The sequence below is a fragment of the Fusarium phalaenopsidis genome (genome assembly GCF_050370095.1).
Source record: "Fusarium phalaenopsidis strain FUZ10S chromosome Unknown contig_32332, whole genome shotgun sequence".
Lineage (NCBI taxonomy): Eukaryota > Fungi > Ascomycota > Sordariomycetes > Hypocreales > Nectriaceae > Fusarium > Fusarium phalaenopsidis.
The window spans coordinates 2,354,208-2,372,130 of NW_028145391.1; the positions used below are offsets into that span (position 1 = coordinate 2,354,208).

Genomic DNA, 17,923 nt, shown 5'->3' on the forward strand with positions numbered 1-17,923 from the left:
GCCGAGCCCGGCACTCTTTATAACCATTGGATCCCCCCCGTCCCCTCCTTCACTCCAGATTCCCGTTCTCTCCAAATCGTTACGCCAGATCCTCCAGCTTCCCCAGAACTTGACTCCTCCACCAACCTGCATCAGCTTCAGCTTCAGAGACTTCGTTCCAAGAACAATCACCCAATACACCAGCAACCCAAACCGCACATCAACGATCGCTATATCGGCTCTCGACTCTGGACTCTTATCCACCGACATCGCCAATCTTGATAACTTCTATCACGTTGAGCGTTGGGTCCTCCACCAGTCGAATCACATGCAACGAGCACTGGATTTCTCCAACCTACTGAATCCCACAGCGTCGGCTGATACGGAACCCGAGAAACCCCAACAGGGCGACGTCGAGATGGCAACCGCAGCAGTCACTGTTATCAAACCCAACGGGCCCCTCCCGGGTGCCCAGGCCTCAGAGAGCTCCAACGAGCTGCCTCGACCTTACAAGTGCCCTCTCTGCGACAAGGCCTTCCACCGTCTCGAGCATCAGACTCGACACATCCGCACTCACACTGGCGAGAAGCCTCATGCCTGCCAGTTTCCCGGCTGCAGCAAGAAGTTCTCTCGCTCTGATGAGCTCACCCGCCACTCCCGTATTCACAACAACCCCAACTCGAGGAGAGGCAACAAGGCTGCTCAGCAGCACCAGCAACAGCAGCAGCATCAGATGCACCAGCAGCAGGGCCTCCCGCCTCACATGCTTCCCGATGGAATGATGGCGCCGCCTCCCGCTCCCAAGACCATCCGCTCTGCTCCCACATCCACTCTGGCCTCCCCCAATGTCTCTCCTCCCCACTCTTACTCGACATTTGCTCTTCCCGTCTCGGCTGTTCACTACAACCGAAGTGGTGACATTTCCATGCTGGCCAAGGCCGCTACTCAGGTTGAGCGTGAGACCCTCACTGCTCCTCCTCACCACAACTCGCGTCACCACCCTTACTACAGCCACGGAATGCACAGCTCCCGAGGCCACCTTCCGACGCTCTCCTCTTATCACATGTCGCGCTCTCACTCCAACGATGAGCCCAACGACGACCACTACTCTGGCGCTATGCGACACTCCAAGAGGTCGCGGCCCAACTCCCCCAACTCGACGGCTCCCTCTTCGCCAACCTTCTCCCACGACTCTCTCTCTCCTACTCCCGACCACACTCCCATCGCCACTCCCGCTCACTCTCCTCGCCTGCGACCTTTCTCCGGCTATGAGCTCCCCAGCCTCCGGAACCTGTCTCTCCAGCACAACACGACCCCTGCCCTGGCTCCTATGGAGCCTCATCTCGAGAACCACCATCTTCAGGGACCTCCTCCCTCTTCTGCTCCCCGCGCCACTGGAATGTCCCTGACGGACATCATCAGCCGGCCAGATGGATCTCAGCGAAAGCTCCCCGTTCCCCAGGTCCCCAAGGTAGCAGTCCAGGACCTGCTCTCGGATAATGGATTCAGCCACAGCGGCAGGAGCTCCGGCGCCAACAGTCTGGCAGGAGGCGATCTCATGGATCGGATGTAGGACAGACGATTGCTTCGCAGCTCGCACGACATGATGACGAACAATATGGGTTATAGAGGTATAGAAAGAGACGGCGTTTACGGGTTACTACATGGCAATCGAATTTCATCATCTCAAACACAGTATTGAGCACTCGAGGACTTGGGCGGCACTTGTGAAACGAAAGAAGGCAGGCATTTTTCTCCAGGGGCGGCGGACATTGGTTCCAACATGAGTCCCGCCCTCTACGGGGGGCGGCAGAAACTAGATTTCGAATTGCGGAGCACTTGGATTTTTCCCTCGGGCTTGCCTCGGGGCTGTTGGGGCCACCATACCTCGACCGGAAAAGCAGAGTCTATTTTGATATCCATGGCTGGTTTTTTTCCCTTTCTTTTTTATTTCTTGAGACAAAAAAACTCGACTCCTGTCTATTCAAACAAAAATTTTATGTCAAATGTCTAATGTTCATGTCTTCCTTCTCTTGTTCAATGTGCGGGATCACTTCTATTGCTTCGGCACCAAATGTATCCATTGATTTGGCAGAGGGTCTTGAAAGATAACTAATGGCGACCAGGGGTTGCAGTATCGGGGGGTCGGCATAATGGGCGGAGACGTGCCCCCGGAGGGATTTTGCTCTCCTGAGAATTACGAACCAAGTGTATGATGTATGGTAATAGATAGACGCAGCGCAGCACACGCAAAGCAAACTAGCTCGAGCTTTACCCACTCAACCCTGACCTGACCTGTGACTTTGTTGCTTTGACTTGACTTGACTTGACTTGATCTGATCTGACCTGTGTGATTTGGAATGACCAAGCACTTGATCCAACATGTGTAAACAACCTGCCCCGGTGACCGACGTCAGGATCGCCTCGTGTGACATAATGAAGACGGAGGGAGACAATGTGGGAGGGAGCACCCAGATCAGATCGGATGGACAACCCTGCGGAACCGCAGCTGGAGGGTTGGAATCTGGATCGCGTCCTTACTCAAACGGGGGAGCAGGTCCGGGGAGAACCAAGGGAAAACAGAAACGTCAAGTTGAGGTGCTGTAGCTAGCGAGCACACCTTGGGCCAGGCAACTCGCGCTTTGGCATGTCGTTTGGCCTGTTTGGGTAGCAGGGCCAGCGAGGCGTTCAGCCAGCCCAGATGGATGGCCTTAGTGCGCGCGCCCCTTGGGGGCTTGGGGGACGGTAGGTAGATCTCAGGATGCCGTCATTAGTCGGGGAGTTTGACAGCATCCGTGGTTGCTAGGGGCTTGTCGATTGTTACGCAGATGTTTCCCCCCTTTGACCCGGGGAACACTCCTTGGTCAAGATGAGACTCTTTGCTTGTGTTGCGTGTCCCTCGAATCGATATCCTCTCTCTGGCCATGCTCTTCTCTCCCCCACGCACACACGGGCACACACGCACACATGCTTCCAAAGGGCTGACGGGACGGCACAAATCAATCTGATCTGCCGCCTTCCCCCACCACTAGAAAGCCAAGGCCTGGGAAATCCCACCACCCACACCCATGCCCCTCCTGGATCTCTCGTCCAACCCCTGCGGCGTCAACTCAAGTGGGTGAAGATGGGTTGAAAGTCAGATGGTCGCAGTTATCACATGGAGACGAGAAAACCGCAGGTGATAAGAGCACAACACCACAAGGGCCTGAGCCTAAACACCATCCACTACCACACACACACACTCATACACAAGGGAGGAGGGGAAAATAACAAATGCTTTCTCATCGGCTCTGCGGCTAAGGCGTGTATGGGATGGGTTGCGTTGCGTGCAGCACGCGGTGCGAGGTCGGCGCATGAGCGGACCGTAACCGGGCAGAGAAGGGAAGGTAGAAGTTGAACCGGATTCTTTTCTGGTCTGATGGAAAAAATATTTGCCAGCAAGAAAAAAAAAGAACCCCTCCAGTTTTCGAGGCGCAGCGGCCGCACGCTTCCCCAGTTTGTGGACGCATATACTTTCAGGGCGCTCCAGCAGAGAGTGGGCTCTGAGTTTCAGGGTGCAGCGCCTTGGCCTCGAGTTTATCGGGCAATGGAAAGCCACCAGAACCAGTCCAGCATTGGACCTAACTTTCTGCGTGCTATGACAAGTCCCTGACAAGGCTTCGCCTCGTTTCTGTTCCCCCAGACTCTCTATGGGTTGTCAGGGGTGGTGGTAACACAAAAAAGCAAAGAACCGACGTGGAATCCCCCATACAGACACACAAAACAAAAAAGCTCGTAAAAGCAGCTGCAACATTTGGGGGGGCAGAAACCTTCTGAGTGGCACGCCTCAAAAGCTCTGCATCACGTCAGCCTGTGAGGCTTTGGGCGGTGGTGGTGGATGAAAGCTGAGCTCAGGCGCAGCCCCCCTGATAAGTGCTTGCCTGTTTTCCCTCCCTGGTGGCGGCTTTGTTTGATAACAGGGCCAAAGCGGCCGTCCGTCTTACAGTACAATCAGAAGGAAGCTCTTGCTCCATCCAAAGACGATGAACCACGTAGGACGGAGAAGGGCTGGTTGCGCGTCCCCTCCCAAGACCAAGACCCAAGCCTCTTACTCTTCCTTCTTTAGAACCGCGTACAAGTTCAGGGGTGCAGCTATTTAGGATTTGGCAAAGGCAAGGGGAAGCAGCGTCATTGGGCGGACCAGCATTGGGGGCGTACAGTCGTCATGTTTGTGCGTTGTGCCTCTTTTTTACCCCATGGGCCAGTTGAATGAGGCATCCAATGTCAGGTCTACGCAACACACGTACGGCAACCCCGCCTATGAATTGTTGGGGGGATGGATCAAGGGAAGTCCGCCCTGTGTAAGAGGCAGGTCGGCCGGCTCGTAGGGCCGCTCCACGGTCTCGGTCTCGGGCCGGGATGGTCGGTGAAGGTGAAGGGGAGGCGTTACGCGCGGAGAGTCGCACAATGGGGCGTATCTCTTGCTCAATCCGGCCGCCCTTCGTGGGCTGAGTGGTCGAGTGCTGGCCCTTGGCCTGCGATAAGCAGTCCGGTTTAATTAGAAGGCGGACCAAGATGCAGCACAAAGCGCCACACGTGCGTCCTACATACCACCTACTGTACATGCACAGTACACCGCCAGAACCGGGGCTGGCGAATGAGGGCTGAGCCGGAAATCGGGAGAGGATAGAAATAAGGGAAGTGGTGTGAAGAAATCTTGGGAACCCAAAGGAAGGAGAAAAAAAGGGAAGCCCATGTTTGGTCCATATCTAGGCGAGTGTCAGAAATCCGGGGGTGGTGTGTGCGCGCGAAATGCGGGTGTGTAGCCGCCGCTGGCTACTTCTGCTGCTTGCTTTTTGGAGGGTGGTATTCGCGGGGCAGAAAGAGCCAAAGAAAGGAAAAAAAAAAGCTGGGGTTGGAATGGGCGCATTTGGCTGGTGGATGGACGATGACAACGGCATGTCGACGACGTCAAGTCTTTGTCGATCTTTTCCCCTGACAAGAAGGGGAAAACAAATTTTGTTATCACGCCCTTTTCTCGAGTCATCGTCGTCGTGGCCCCCGTTAATGATGTCTTATCTTTTGGGTTTCCGGGGCCCCGGAGGAACGGAGTCTCTAATGTTTGACTCAGGGGCCGAGCATTTTGGAGCACATTGTGCGCCAGTTTGCATCTCCCCCAGACCAGGGCACAGATTGAATTAATGAATGAATACCCTCATCACCATGCAGGCAGGCTTGATTTTGTCCCACGTCTAGCTGCGGATAGCGGCGGCCGCTGTCTGGGGCAGTGTGTGACTGTGTCACCTCACCTGGGGATGGGTGCAAGCAATGCTGGGTGGGCAGTTGAACAACCTGATCCTGAATCCCGGTATCCTGATCTAGCATTGGAAATCGACCACCGCCAACAAAGAGACCGCCGGCCCGCTCGACGAGAACCGAGTCAGTCAGTCATGGGAACGGCAGATCTCATACGGGCCGGAGTCTGGCGTGGGGTTGTCTCCCGGACTTTGAATGCCATCAGAGTTGACTAGTCAAATGCTTGGATAGAATAGCCGGGCGAGACTAGAGGATAGCATGCCAATCTACGTCTTGAACACGGGTCAAGTCTCGGGATCAGCGTGTCTCACGACACAAATAGACATGAGCTCCTTACTTGTTGTCTAGAAGATGCCGTCAAATGGCTGGCTGACCCGAGACCAATTCACGTCAGTTCCTTTCCTTTCTTTTCCTTGCGGGGGTGGAGTTGTGTTGTCGGTTGAATGTAGTCGAGATCGGCCATCGCTTCTTATACATCATCCCGCCTTGCGTCGCGCGGTTGAGACCAGATGGGCAAGCGGCAGACGAGACAAGAGAAGGGAGCTTTTGTTCTTCAAGGGGCGTGTGAGGCGACCCTTTCATCCATGGATGCTTTCAATTACAAATTTCTGGGGAAAGTAAACGCCCTTCTTTCCTTTGCTCCTTCGACCTATCACCTGCCTAGGTAAGACTTGCCTAGGAAGGCAGGCAAGTTCTTTGATGCAATTTATGCGCCCACTTATAAGCGCTACCTAGACTCTTAGTCGAATCGCAGCGAGAAGAAGGGTCTCACTTGGCCGATTCCTTATCTTCCTCATCTTCACATTCATGTCCTCGGTCGATTAACACCGAGCCTGACTCGTATCCTCACCTCGCCATCATTTAGCCGATCATTCGAAGGGCAATCGGCGTACAGAAAAGCCACTCTGCCTTTGTGGAGCTATCCGCGCAAACCCCCCCAGACGATCGGCAAACGCCCGCAGACAGCTAATGACACATCTTCCATGCCCAGCCCAGGCAAGGCCAGGCAAGACTGTTTCCACAAAAGAAAAAATAACCTGTAAGTTGCGGTACCTGAAATCGGGCAATCTAGCCCGGCACGGAGCGCTGATCAGGGCACCCTGATAGCGAAGAACGGGCAGTCCAGCGTGTTTTCCTGTTGGCGCTAGCTCGAATGTCAAGCGACATTTGATGCTCCTCGTGGCCTGCTTGCGATGCCCATGGGATGGGGCTGCGGATACACACGGCATGAGCATGAACAGAGCGTGAGCGAGCGGCCGTTCATCCACACAGACGGGGCGGGCCAGGGAGTTCCAGCGGCTGGGAAATGAGGCCTTCTGAGGCTCCTCTGGCGAAACCGAGAACTGAACTGAATCAGGTCTCGGCCGGCAAGGGGGCTTTGAGAGAGATGTCACAAAGCGGACCCAGGAATGACGACAGGATCCTCCAACGGCATCGACGACAAAGAATCTGATGAGCGCTGTGTACCTCTACGGAGTACCCGCCGAAGCTGCATCACCTCCAGCTCCAGACGATGGATGGATGTGTCCCCCACGCCGCGCCCCGCGAGATGTCAGAACAGCAGGGGTCAGCATGGGGAAGATGTCGTTGCAAACAACGATGCCCTTGCCAGACAGCTCCATCTAGGGCCCCCAAGGGGTGTGGGTAATTTTCATGCCCACAGGCTCCAAGCACCGGGTTCGGTTCACCAACAAACACCTGCTGCTGTCTCGGCCTCTGAGAGGTTTATGCCGTTGAGCAACCCCCATCCAGCATCGTCTCATCTTGCGCCGGGACTGCTCATGCTGACATTGAGACAGAAAGGTATCCATCCACACATACTACAGGTAGACTCATTGCGGTTTGTATGCCGGACGGGTTGCACCCCGATGCCCGACCGGTCTGTCTGAGTCCGCATAGATTGCCGTGAGCAAGTTTGCGCAGACAAGTGTCAGGCAATGCACAACATTTCCTAGGTGCCCAAGGCAGTTGCTTGCATAAAGCGCAACCCTTTTGTATCTTCATTTGATAAGAGGCAGAAACCGGCTTCCGGCTAGCGCACGTCGTTGGCTGCTGACAAGTGCAGCGCGCCCGACGTGTTGGACAGCCCAGATTGCCTGTTCCCTGCCAGAGCATGGCATAGCTGCGATCCTGTCGTGTACGTCCCGTCCCGGCAGACGAAACCAACACCGAACGTGGTCTTTGCTTGGCGTGGGAGATGACGGGCTTTGGTCCTACGGGCGTGGGACGGAATCCAACGTGACGGGACAATCTCCCACGGGTCGTTCACGCATCTGACTACGGAGCAGGCATTACACAATTTCACGCTCAGCCTACGACCTCGTCTGATACTTGGACCGGGACCAAATGGTGCAGCTCTTTGCATCTGCCACCCAGGCATGCCCTCTTTGTTGATGCTCAAGGCGGCCGCAGCGCACGCATAACGACAAAGAAGCACCGTGATTGCCCCGTCTCGCTTCACAGGCTTATTGTCAAGCAATCACACAACCTTGCCGTGTAACGAAGAGCCTCAGATCGCACGTCCTTGACTGGCCATTGCGCAACCACCAGCGAAGGGTTGGCTTCCAGTTGCGCCCGGCCGTCTGAAGGAACGTGATAAGACCCTGAACTCGCAGCATGTGCGTTGCGGATGCTGAGGAAGCTATCTGCATGTGCTCAATCGCGGATCCGAGTACTCTGGAGCCATAATGGATCTTGCGGCCGCGGAATATGGAGCTTATCATGAAGATTGAGACCTTGGTTGGGGATCCATCAACCTGACAGGCCTTATTTCGCCGGAGCGTTGTGGGGATCGCGGAAGCAAGGGACCAAACATGGACGTCTGTGGTGAGATTGTAACGCGTGTTTAGGGCCCTGAGGCATCATAAGCGAGGATTGATGGGATCTTGTTGAGCCGCCATCTATCGATGAAGAGCTTCCGCAGGGCTGAGATTCCCACCGCGAGTCGGTTCCGCCGGCAGCGTTCTGCCGTATCACGGAGCTACATGTTACCTATTGTTGGAACGTGCTTTAGCTATTTGTCACAATCACATGTGAGGAACCATGTCTAACAGGTACGTGTACTGAGTCGATGTTGACTAACAAACTCGAGGTCTTTCAGAGGTTGGAGATGCACGTTGAGGGTGTAGCAGCCCCGATTGGGCTCTCTTAGCATGTGATAATGCTTGCGCAAGCTCTGGTTTTTACTTTATTGAATAAGTGATGAGTCGGAATAACAGTCCATGACGGAAAGGCTCTGAGTGGGCTGCTGCAGAGTCGTTGACGGCATCGGCATCAATCAAGATGTCTTGACTTGCACACCATTAGCTTCAGTCAACGACAGGCACCTTCTCAGCTGTGGACGCATCCAAGATCGGAACGTTCGGGCGCCACGGACCACATCCCGATCTAATCAGGTACGGCCGGCATGAGCCTGGTGGACGGTTCTTTCAGCCTCAATTCCAGGTTCACCTCCCCAGGTGTGCTGGTGCTGTTTGCTAATATTTTAGTTCCCAACAAGCCGGGGAACGACAAAGGTGTTCGGACATGCGGAAAGACTTCACCTCTGGAGCTTGCACAGGGCGAATTAGCCCTGCAAGTTTAGCTGATGGGCTCGTATCATTCTCGGTCAGAATCCAGACGCTCGAAACAGCCAAGGAGGGCTTGCGTTAAGTCAAAGCCACCACGCTGTCCTCTTTTTGCAGGGTCCAAGGCTAATCCAAGGTGAGCTCGCCAGTGAGGAGCAAGCACGTTCTCAGCAGGGATCTTTAGCATCCAGGGTCTCTCCTCGGAGGAAGACGGAAGATCCGAGAAGACTTCGGGAAGAGACGTGTTCTCGCGCACTAATCAACCCCTTTACGGGTGAACCGAGAGCTCCAATCCAAAAGCCAAGAGATAACGTCAGTTTTACGGGGCCCGTGGGGAATTGGATGAATGAAATGCTGGGGGCGAGTCGCGGGAACCGCAGAGCCGCTCGTCCGAGGCTCGCAATTGCCGGTACAGCGTTGCTTTGGCGGACGACCTCCTACCGCAAGACGCCGGGCGTAGACCGAGATTGTCTTGAATGGCGGCATCCCGAGATCAGTGAATGGAGACCGAACCCCCGAAGACAGAGACAGAGATCGCGGATCCGACTTCGGATCATAACTCTAGTGGCAAGCCTTTTGTCAACCTCTGTTCATTTCCCCAGATTTCACTCCGCACGCCCTTGCTCCAGAAAACGCCGATCGCTGAGCCGCAGTACAGTGCTGTAGGCGTGGGCGTATGACGATTGTGGAGGATGGCCATGATGGCTTCGTCGAGGAACTCTAGTCTGGTACCTCGTAAGGTTTCGCCGACTGTCGACACTTGGGGATGGTACGATTACTCCGTACCTGATTATGTAAATGAATAGGTGCTTGAGACGGTAGTGTAAGTGTAGTTCTCAACTTGGTGTCAGTCAATAGAAGACTACCTACCCAACTCCTCAACAAAGCAAGTCAAATCAACCTCCAGCCTCGAAGTTCTCTGACGTCGAGAGGCTCCCATGCGGCTCAAGAAACACGAGGTTGTTGGTTTGTCCCCCGCATAATCACATGCCTTGGCCCGTTCTTGGGGAAAGATGGCTGCCGGTGGAAACGCGGCCCGTATATCCCACAACCTCGCCGCTACGTAGCGGGATGCCGAGGTGATGCCGTGCACCGCGATGACCGAGGTGTTTGTTGGCTACTATGAGTATGGGATTCGGCTTTGTAGTACCGTCGGAGTTTATGGGGTGTGAATCTGAGAGCCCATGTCGATGTGAACAGCTTCACGGCTAGGGTGTGTTATGAGATGAGGTGTGTACAAGCGACCCGAGGCTATTGCCGGCCTCGGTATAGAGCGGTCGATTCGGCATGATGGTTCATGTCACATTGTGGAATTCTACGATGAACGTGTCTACCGAGGCTGGGATGATCCTAGATGTTGGCGAATTACTAGCATGCCTTGACTGTGAGAACCAGTTCCTTGGCAGACCAGTATCGAACGGTTGGCCATACCACATCCCTATTGAGAAGATTGAGTATTGCCGAGTTACAAGTCTTTGTAACTCGTTCAGGCCTGAGGTTGACGAAATTCAACTAGCAAGCAAAGTATCATTCGTCCTACTATCTACGATCCTGGCATCACCTTGGGGATATAAGAATCCATACAGCTTTGGGGTTACCAGCGATTGTCATACCATGACACTAAAGAAAGTGTCAGAACCCATGAGACTCGGTTGCAGCCGAGACTTGAGGTGCTGCGACATGTCTGCTTGATCTGGTTCATACAGCTATGATTCTAATGTGGCGAGGCTGGTTGTTCAACAAGGCCTAGAACCTACCACGTTCTTTTCCGCAGAGATATGATTACATTTGAGTCCTATGATAGTCTATAGTTGGTGCAATAACTGGAAGTAGGTACAGATACTAGATCTTGGGAAAGCGGGCGGTTGTGCTTCTAACCACCCTCTTGTATCAGCTCCCTCAAGCGGTCGAAACTGCTTTAGATAGTCAGGGTATGGGACCACAAACCATTAAAATCGCCAGAAGCCATTGGCAATAGTCTCTCCGTTCTCATAAGTTTACATACTGTTGCCAGTGCTTCCTTCCACAGATGTTAAGTCACCTCAGTGAACTATCAGGAACTCTGGGGGTAGTCGTTCTGGATAGGGTTGAGACTCGTCCGTTAAGTGTGCTCCTGAGGCTGGATATAGATGATCGAACGAATGAGCCGATATACTTTATGGGGCAAAGCTGGCCTTGCGAGCTTCGGGGGCTATTATCAACTGGCTATAATCTAGTCGTGAGCCTCTTCTATAGTAACTGACTACACCGCGACGCCATCAATCGCACAAGCGGAATATGACCTCTCAAGGTAGGATCAGTGCTGATCCACAGCCTGACAGAACGGCTCGCCTCCTACTCACGGCCCAAATTCTTCGAGTTAAGCTAATGCTGCCTCCAGTGGTTTGAAGCCAAGCTCAAAGGTATCATCTGCCCAGTTGCTTATGTAGTAGAAATATTCAACTCGGACCAAAGTTCATGTATATCGACAGAGCTAAGTCACGTAAACAACGGCCTCGACATGTTTTGTGCCTTATGTACTCAACTTGTGAGTCTCAAGCAGAACTGTCTTGATGTTTCTACTTAACCGACGACGCATGAAGTAAACACCCCTCCTCATTCAAGCCTTAGAGGGGTTCGTTAAGACAATTTGTGTACATGGGACATGCCTAAAGAGCTGGTTGGATGCCAGCCACTACGTTGAAGGGCATGTCGTGGTGATATCACTGTGTTTAGAACTGCATATCTGTTCCCAGGCTGCCTTGGTGTATAGTTTAGGAAAGCTCATCCATTGAGTCGGCAAGAACTACGTTGTGGCAAGAAAGAGGCCTGGGGTATAAGCTAAAAGGATGAGCAAACTTGGCCGATGTCTCAAGAACGGTCGGATTATTCTTGGTCGTTTCATCAAGTCCTCTCAGTTGTGGCAACAACCTGGTGGTCTGGACATGGCATTCCCTTACTTAGAAAGCACATGATAAATACAGTCTTAACTAAATGTCAAAGGCTGAGATTTTTATGCTCTCCGCTGATATGTAATTTGCAACGATGCGTGAAACCAATACTTCCAGCTTCTATGCAAGGTTAAAGATATGGATCAAGCATGCAATTGTAGTCTCACAGAAACTCATCACGTCTGAACGACGCCCGAGTGTGGTGGCCTTTGCAGGATGGTGACTTCAAAACGCATCGATGCCCTTACACGGATATCTCAGTGCTAATGAGTAGGAATAGATTCACAGACTGCTCCTATCAAGTAAGAACTTGCTAGCATCCATCGTTAGGGTGTTATGGCTTAGCAAAGCCATACAATGGCGACACATTGGGAATGTAGTCGATCAGCTTTGAAGAGAGGAAATAGATTTATGTTCAGCGCGAACACGTCAGACAGTGATGTATGTTTACTAGAAAGTGCCGGCTTAACAGGAAGGGCTGTAGAGTTGGCTCAAGGTGGCTTCGCTTGAGTGTTGGTAGGCCAAGGTGAGGAGAAGGGTTTACTAGGAATGGCAGAGTGATTGACCAGAGAGAGGTTTGTAAGAGAGTGATGAGAAGTGACCGTGGATTAGAAAGAGATGCTGTCCTCTGGTTGTCCAATTGAGGCGTCACTTGACATGGACGAACCCAATGAAAGGGGTCAGCTCTTTAAATATAGATGGCCCATCGAGAACTCCGCATCCGGGCATGTCAAATATTCAAAATCATCGGCTAAGTTAATAGATACAAATGGAAGCTGACCAGGGGCCAAGCAACCAGGATATGATACAAGGAAACCACGCCTGCTCATCACATCGTCGAAGCCATAGCAGAGGCTTTCCAGACCAAGGCCGAATGTTGTCCTTGGTGGAAAACGGTATTGATACACTTGGCGCCGTGGTTCAACCCCACTTGACACCAAAGAAGCTGAGCTTCTTCCCTAATTTCGACGCAGCTGTCTCTTCATGCTCGAGGTAGACCCTCTCGTGACCCTTTACATCCACAAAGAAGTACTTGTACTCGTAGTCGCCCTGTCCGCGATGCCTAATCATGTGTAGTCGCGCAACGCCGTTGTTTAATGGCCCCTCGACCTGTTGCAGTTAGCATATGTCCGACTTTAGGTATGCTTGTGAACTTGCATAGAAATGCATCAGCAAGTGCTGGTTTCCCTGGGCATCAACAGACTCCGTGGACCTAGAATTGTCAGCACTTGCCCAATGTAAGTATGTGATATACATACGCAACAGGGCGTGCCCGTCTCCACTTGTTGAATGTTTCATCTCCATGCGCCGAGATCTTCTTGGCGTCGCCGAGCAGCTCTAAACATCGAGGGTCGTCCTTGATTCTGTCGACGGCGCGATTGAAGTTTGAGATTTTGCTATCGGGAGAAAAGACTTCGGTCCACATAAAGTATGTCACGCCACCCTATTAGATGTTTAGAAATTTGTCGCATGCCTTGGCGGGAAAGGTAACTTACAGTGAGCACGAGGCCGATCAGAATCATGCCAAAGTTGACAGTCTGCTGTGTGGCCCGACCAGCCTTCTCTGCCACTGAGAGCTGGCTCCATGGAACATATCCGGTATCGTTGAATGGCGTTACTGCCCTCCGCTTAGGGCCCTGGGGTGTTGCGCCCACGCCTTTATGTGTCGCATAGCATCGCGAAAGTAGGAGAGGTTGTAGTTTGGAGGGGCACCCCACGAAGACGGTCGATCGGATCGGAATTAAGGAGGTGGTCGGCTTCATCCTGGCGGTCTCACAGCAGCCATGGTATCAGGACGATTGCCCTGACAATAAATCCAACGATTGAACCAACAAAAGGCTGACGTAGGAGTTGACTGCATCTCGAGCCTCTCTCAATTGGAGCTCCACGATGGGTTCCGTGTTGTAGTTGCTTCACCGCCCGGCAGAACGACGTGGGGAAGAGATGTGGCCGAATCGGGACTAGCGTGGCTGATATGCCACTTTACCTTAGAGACACCTGCCCTTGATGACCGACTCCTTATTATTCCTTGAACGATTCCGGCGCCCAACTTGACGTTAAGACCTCCCTAGCCCGACGGACTCTGTCTCTTCTTTGACACGTCACCTATAGCCGTCGCACCTTAAAGTGGCCTCTCGAGCTCCCGAAGTACTCGCCAACCTTTCCAGAACATTGTGTCCTGCCTGATCGAGGCCCAAAAGTCAACATGAGCGCTCTTGCGACGAAGCAGCAGTCGCTGAAGATCTTTGAGAAGTTGAAGACCAAGCCTACGAACAAGGTATGTAGCTGCCAAACACTCTTTGCGCAGCCGTGGCAGCAGCGCTAACCATTACCCAACTTAGATCTGCTTCGACTGCGGCCAGAAGAACCCTACCTGGACATCAGTTCCCTTCGGCATCTACCTCTGCCTGGACTGCTCTGCCAACCACCGAAACCTTGGTGTCCATATCTCATTCGTGCGATCAACCAACCTCGACCGTATGTAGCCTGCGACACCTCCCTCATCGCCTACAAGACTGACGACCGAGTACAGAGTGGCAATGGGACCAGCTGCGCTTGATGAAGGTCGGTGGTAACGAGTCTGCCACCAAGTTCTTCCAGCAGAATGGCGGCACCGCTGCCCTGAACAGCAAGGACCCCAAGACCAAGTACCAATCTAACGCCGCCACCAAGTACAAGGACGAACTTAAGCGACGCGCTGCGCGGGACGCCCAAGAGTATGTCTCGGTTCTTCCCCTAAGGCGCCCCTTGATATACATACCTGACATGTGTCTAGTTTCCCCGACGAGGTTGTCATCACCGATGCTGTCGATGACGGCTCTGCCACCCCCGCCGGCGAGCCTGACGACGACTTTTTCTCTTCCTGGGACAAGCCTGCTATCAAGAAGCCTACACCCCCCGTTTCTCGCACCGCGACCCCACCTGTGATGGGCCGAACACCCTCTCCTTTCCTCAACGCCGGCAACGGCAAGGATATTGCCCGCGCTTCTTCGCCTCTTGCCCGAAACGCCTCGAGCGAGTCCAAGCCCGCAAGCAGAATCACGACATCGGCTGCCCTCCGCAAGACTGGTGGCATTGGTGGTCCCCGCAAGGCCAATGTCCTCGGTGCCAAGAAGACTACCAAGCTGGGCGCAAAGAAGGTTACTAGCGACGCCATCGACTTTGACGAGGCCGAGAGGAAGGCCAAGGAGGAGGCCGACAGGATCGCGAAGCTTGGCTACGACCCCGACGCGGAAGAGGACCCTGCGACCAAGGCTGCTACTGGATCGGCTGCTGCCATCATTTCTCCCACCCCCGTCAGCCCCAACAAGAACAGTTATTCATCGCATACACGCCAGAAGTCGGATGCCGAAGTTGAGCGATTGGGCATGGGCATTGGACGACTGGGGTTTGGCCAAATCGGTGGCCCCAAGGCTGCCGCCGCCGCCCCCAAGAAGAATGCTGGTGGATTTGGTTCCGTCGGACCTGTCAAGGCTGCGGCTGTTGGTAAGTTTTACCTATGCATCTATCTGAACAAGCATGTGCTAACCCAAGACAGATGACTCGGAGCGATATGCCCGCGACAAGTTCGGTGCCCAGAAGGGCATCTCATCAGACGAATTCTTCGGCAAGGGTGCCTTTGACCCCAACGCCCAGGCTGAGGCCAAGACCCGACTCCAAGGCTTCGAGGGCGCGAGTGCCATCTCGTCCAACGCTTACTTTGGACGACCTGAGGATGAGCCTGAGGAGGAGTACGGCGATCTCGAGTCGGCAGCCAAGGACTTTGTGCGCAAGTTTGGCATCACGGCCGGTGATGATCTCGAGAACCTGACACAAATGGCGGGCGAGGTGTCCTCCCGGCTCCAGGGAGCCATCCGATCTTACCTCGGCAACTAAACAGATGTGGAATTGACAAGTTAGAATGAGAAGCATGAGGTTCCTGTGTCTCCAGGGGACGTCGAAGGAGAAGAAAGCAGAGAGGCATGGGCCGGTTCGAGAATATGGCATCGAGCAAATCATGGCGCATATACCTACGTGCGCTTGGCATGGCATGGCATGAATCTGTCTGGGGCGGGGTGCTTTTTGGAGCTGGCGTACATGCGATGTCCCAAGTTGGCTGCTTTGGTTACCTAGTATGAAATAGAGATTTGATGTTTGCTACCTACCTTAGTTTACGATAAAAAAGAGTCTACACTGTTTTAAATCTTTTCAAGTGTCAGATCAAGTAAAGCAATGAATTCATGCTGCAATGGTGCGTACTACATGGTGATGCTATAGTCTACAATAAGGTATCCAGAAAACAGGAGCGTCAAAGAAAAAAGGCTGTTACAGCTTGGCAATCATCTTGTTGCCCTTCTGCAACCAAGCGACGGCGTCATCCACAAACTCGTCCACGACGGCCTTGGCCGACTTTTGCTCGTTGACCACGGCAGCACACTTGCCCATGAGGTAAGGGCGGTACTTGTCAAAGATGTCCTCCTCCTCGTCATCGTTGTCGTTGGCGTTCTCGGACAGCTTGTCGAGGTCGGCCTCGTAGGGGATGACACCCTTGGCAGCGAGCTCCTTCATCTCGGCCACGCGGTTGGTCTCCCAGTCGTTGATGTACTCATTGTTGCGCACACGCATGGGACGGCCGGTGAAGATGATGGTGCGGATGTTGTCGTCGTGGCCAGAGGTGCGGACAGCCTCCTTGTGGGCCTTGGGGGCGCCAGCCTCATCAGTCAGGATGAAACGAGTGCCGACCCAGACGGCGCCAGCGCCCATCATGAGAGAGGCGGCGAGCAGCTGGCCGTTGTGAATGCCACCAGCGGCAATGACCTGAACAGGCTGGCCGGTCAGGGGCGACTTGTGCTTCTTGCAAATGTCGACGACGGCGGGGATAAGGACGGTGGTGGGGATGTCGCCAGTGTGGCCGCCACCCTCACCACCCTGAGCGCAGATGATGTCGACGCCAAGGTCGATACACTTCTGAACGTGCTTGACATGGCCGATCATGTTCATGTAGACGATGCCGTTGGCGTGGAGCTTGTCGACGACGGCCTTGGGGGGCACGCCGACGGCCGAGACGAAGAGCTTGGCGCCCTCCTGGATAATGATGTCGACCAGCTCATTGAGCTTGCCCTTGGTGTAGTCGTAGCTGTTTCGGAGTGTCAGCCAAAGTGTTCATGTTCAAATTTGCATGTGATTGAGGACATGTCGGGAGTGGAGGGGCCGGAATGTGGAGGATGGGAGAAAACGTACTTGGTCTTGCGAGCGCTTCCGCCGACCTGGGGGAGAAGCAGGTCAACACCAAAGGGGGCGTTCTTGTCGACGAGGAAGCTCTTGAGCTCGGCGATCTGCTCGCGCAGCATCTCTGGGGTGTAGCCGACGCCTCCGATGACACCGAGGCCGCCGGCGTTGGAGACTGCGGCGGCGAGCTTGGGGCCGGCAGCCACGTTCATGCCGGCGAGCAGAACGGGGTGCTTGATCTTGAACAGATCGGTGATGGGGGTTCGGAGCTTCTCTGCATGACGAGAGTTTCTGTTAGCGATTGCTTGCGCATCATAGGGGAGCGAATGCGATTCCGGGGTAATGACGTACGTGGGGAGGCCATGATGTCTAGATTGGCGACTGAGGTTTTGTAGATGGAGGACAAGAGCTGCTCGCTTGGTGGATGAGGAGTAAGTGGAGGAGGAGTAGAAAGAAAGAGTATGGAGAAGTTAGCAAGCGTGGTCAGCAGGGGCTCAAGAGATTATAAACAAGCCCCTAAAGTTGTTTGATCAGCTGAGGGGGATGCAAGAAAGAGGCCAGAAGCTGCTTCGCGATGGACGACGGATGGACCACATGCCGAGGCTTGGAGCCGGAGATGGGAGGATGATGCGGGGGGTTAGGCCGGTTATGGCTTAGCGCGCAATTGAAATTGAATCTGGGGAAGATGCCGAGGGACGAGAGTTGCGTGGCTGCCTTTTTTGGCTCGGTTTAAACGGTTATGTCGGTTCATCGCTGAGGAGAAATGAGATTATCAGATGAAACGGACAAAATGAGTTCTTTTTCTTCCTTGCTGCAATTATCAGCTGAGACTGGGATCCATCCATTGTTGGACGACAGTCTTCTTTGTCTCTGACATGTGCTCTCGGTGCTAGTCTCTGACTAAGACGGTCTTGGCCTCGGACGCTATTCAAGACCCCGTGACAT

The 17,923-nt window shown here is 53.7% G+C and overlaps 4 protein-coding genes across 4 annotated transcripts; 2 read left to right on the forward strand and 2 right to left on the reverse strand.

The window, feature by feature from the left end:
• Positions 1–307: 307 nt before the first annotated feature.
• LRP88_13721 (carbon catabolite repression regulator) lies at positions 308–1,552 on the forward strand (the record flags this gene model as incomplete). The annotated part of the gene is made up of 1 exon (XM_083250079.1): positions 308–1,552. The coding sequence occupies one exon, from the start codon at positions 308–310 to the stop codon at positions 1,550–1,552; it is 1,245 nt and encodes a 414-aa protein (XP_083094413.1).
• An 11,413-nt stretch (positions 1,553–12,965) lies between these two features.
• Positions 12,966–13,533, reverse strand: LRP88_13722 (protein tim21; the record flags this gene model as incomplete). The annotated part of the gene is made up of 3 exons (XM_083250080.1): positions 12,966–12,983; positions 13,035–13,214; positions 13,267–13,533. The coding sequence occupies 3 exons, from the start codon at positions 13,531–13,533 to the stop codon at positions 12,966–12,968; spliced, it is 465 nt and encodes a 154-aa protein (XP_083094414.1).
• Positions 13,534–13,976: 443 nt separating this feature from the next.
• LRP88_13723 (ADP-ribosylation factor GTPase-activating protein) lies at positions 13,977–15,646 on the forward strand (the record flags this gene model as incomplete). The annotated part of the gene is made up of 5 exons (XM_083250081.1): positions 13,977–14,048; positions 14,113–14,248; positions 14,304–14,487; positions 14,547–15,256; positions 15,309–15,646. The coding sequence occupies 5 exons, from the start codon at positions 13,977–13,979 to the stop codon at positions 15,644–15,646; spliced, it is 1,440 nt and encodes a 479-aa protein (XP_083094415.1).
• A 429-nt stretch (positions 15,647–16,075) lies between these two features.
• LRP88_13724 (2-nitropropane dioxygenase) lies at positions 16,076–17,342 on the reverse strand (the record flags this gene model as incomplete). The annotated part of the gene is made up of 3 exons (XM_083250082.1): positions 16,076–16,886; positions 16,991–17,252; positions 17,330–17,342. 3 exons carry the CDS (start codon positions 17,340–17,342, stop codon positions 16,076–16,078), a joined length of 1,086 nt encoding a protein of 361 aa, XP_083094416.1.
• Positions 17,343–17,923: the final 581 nt, after the last annotated feature.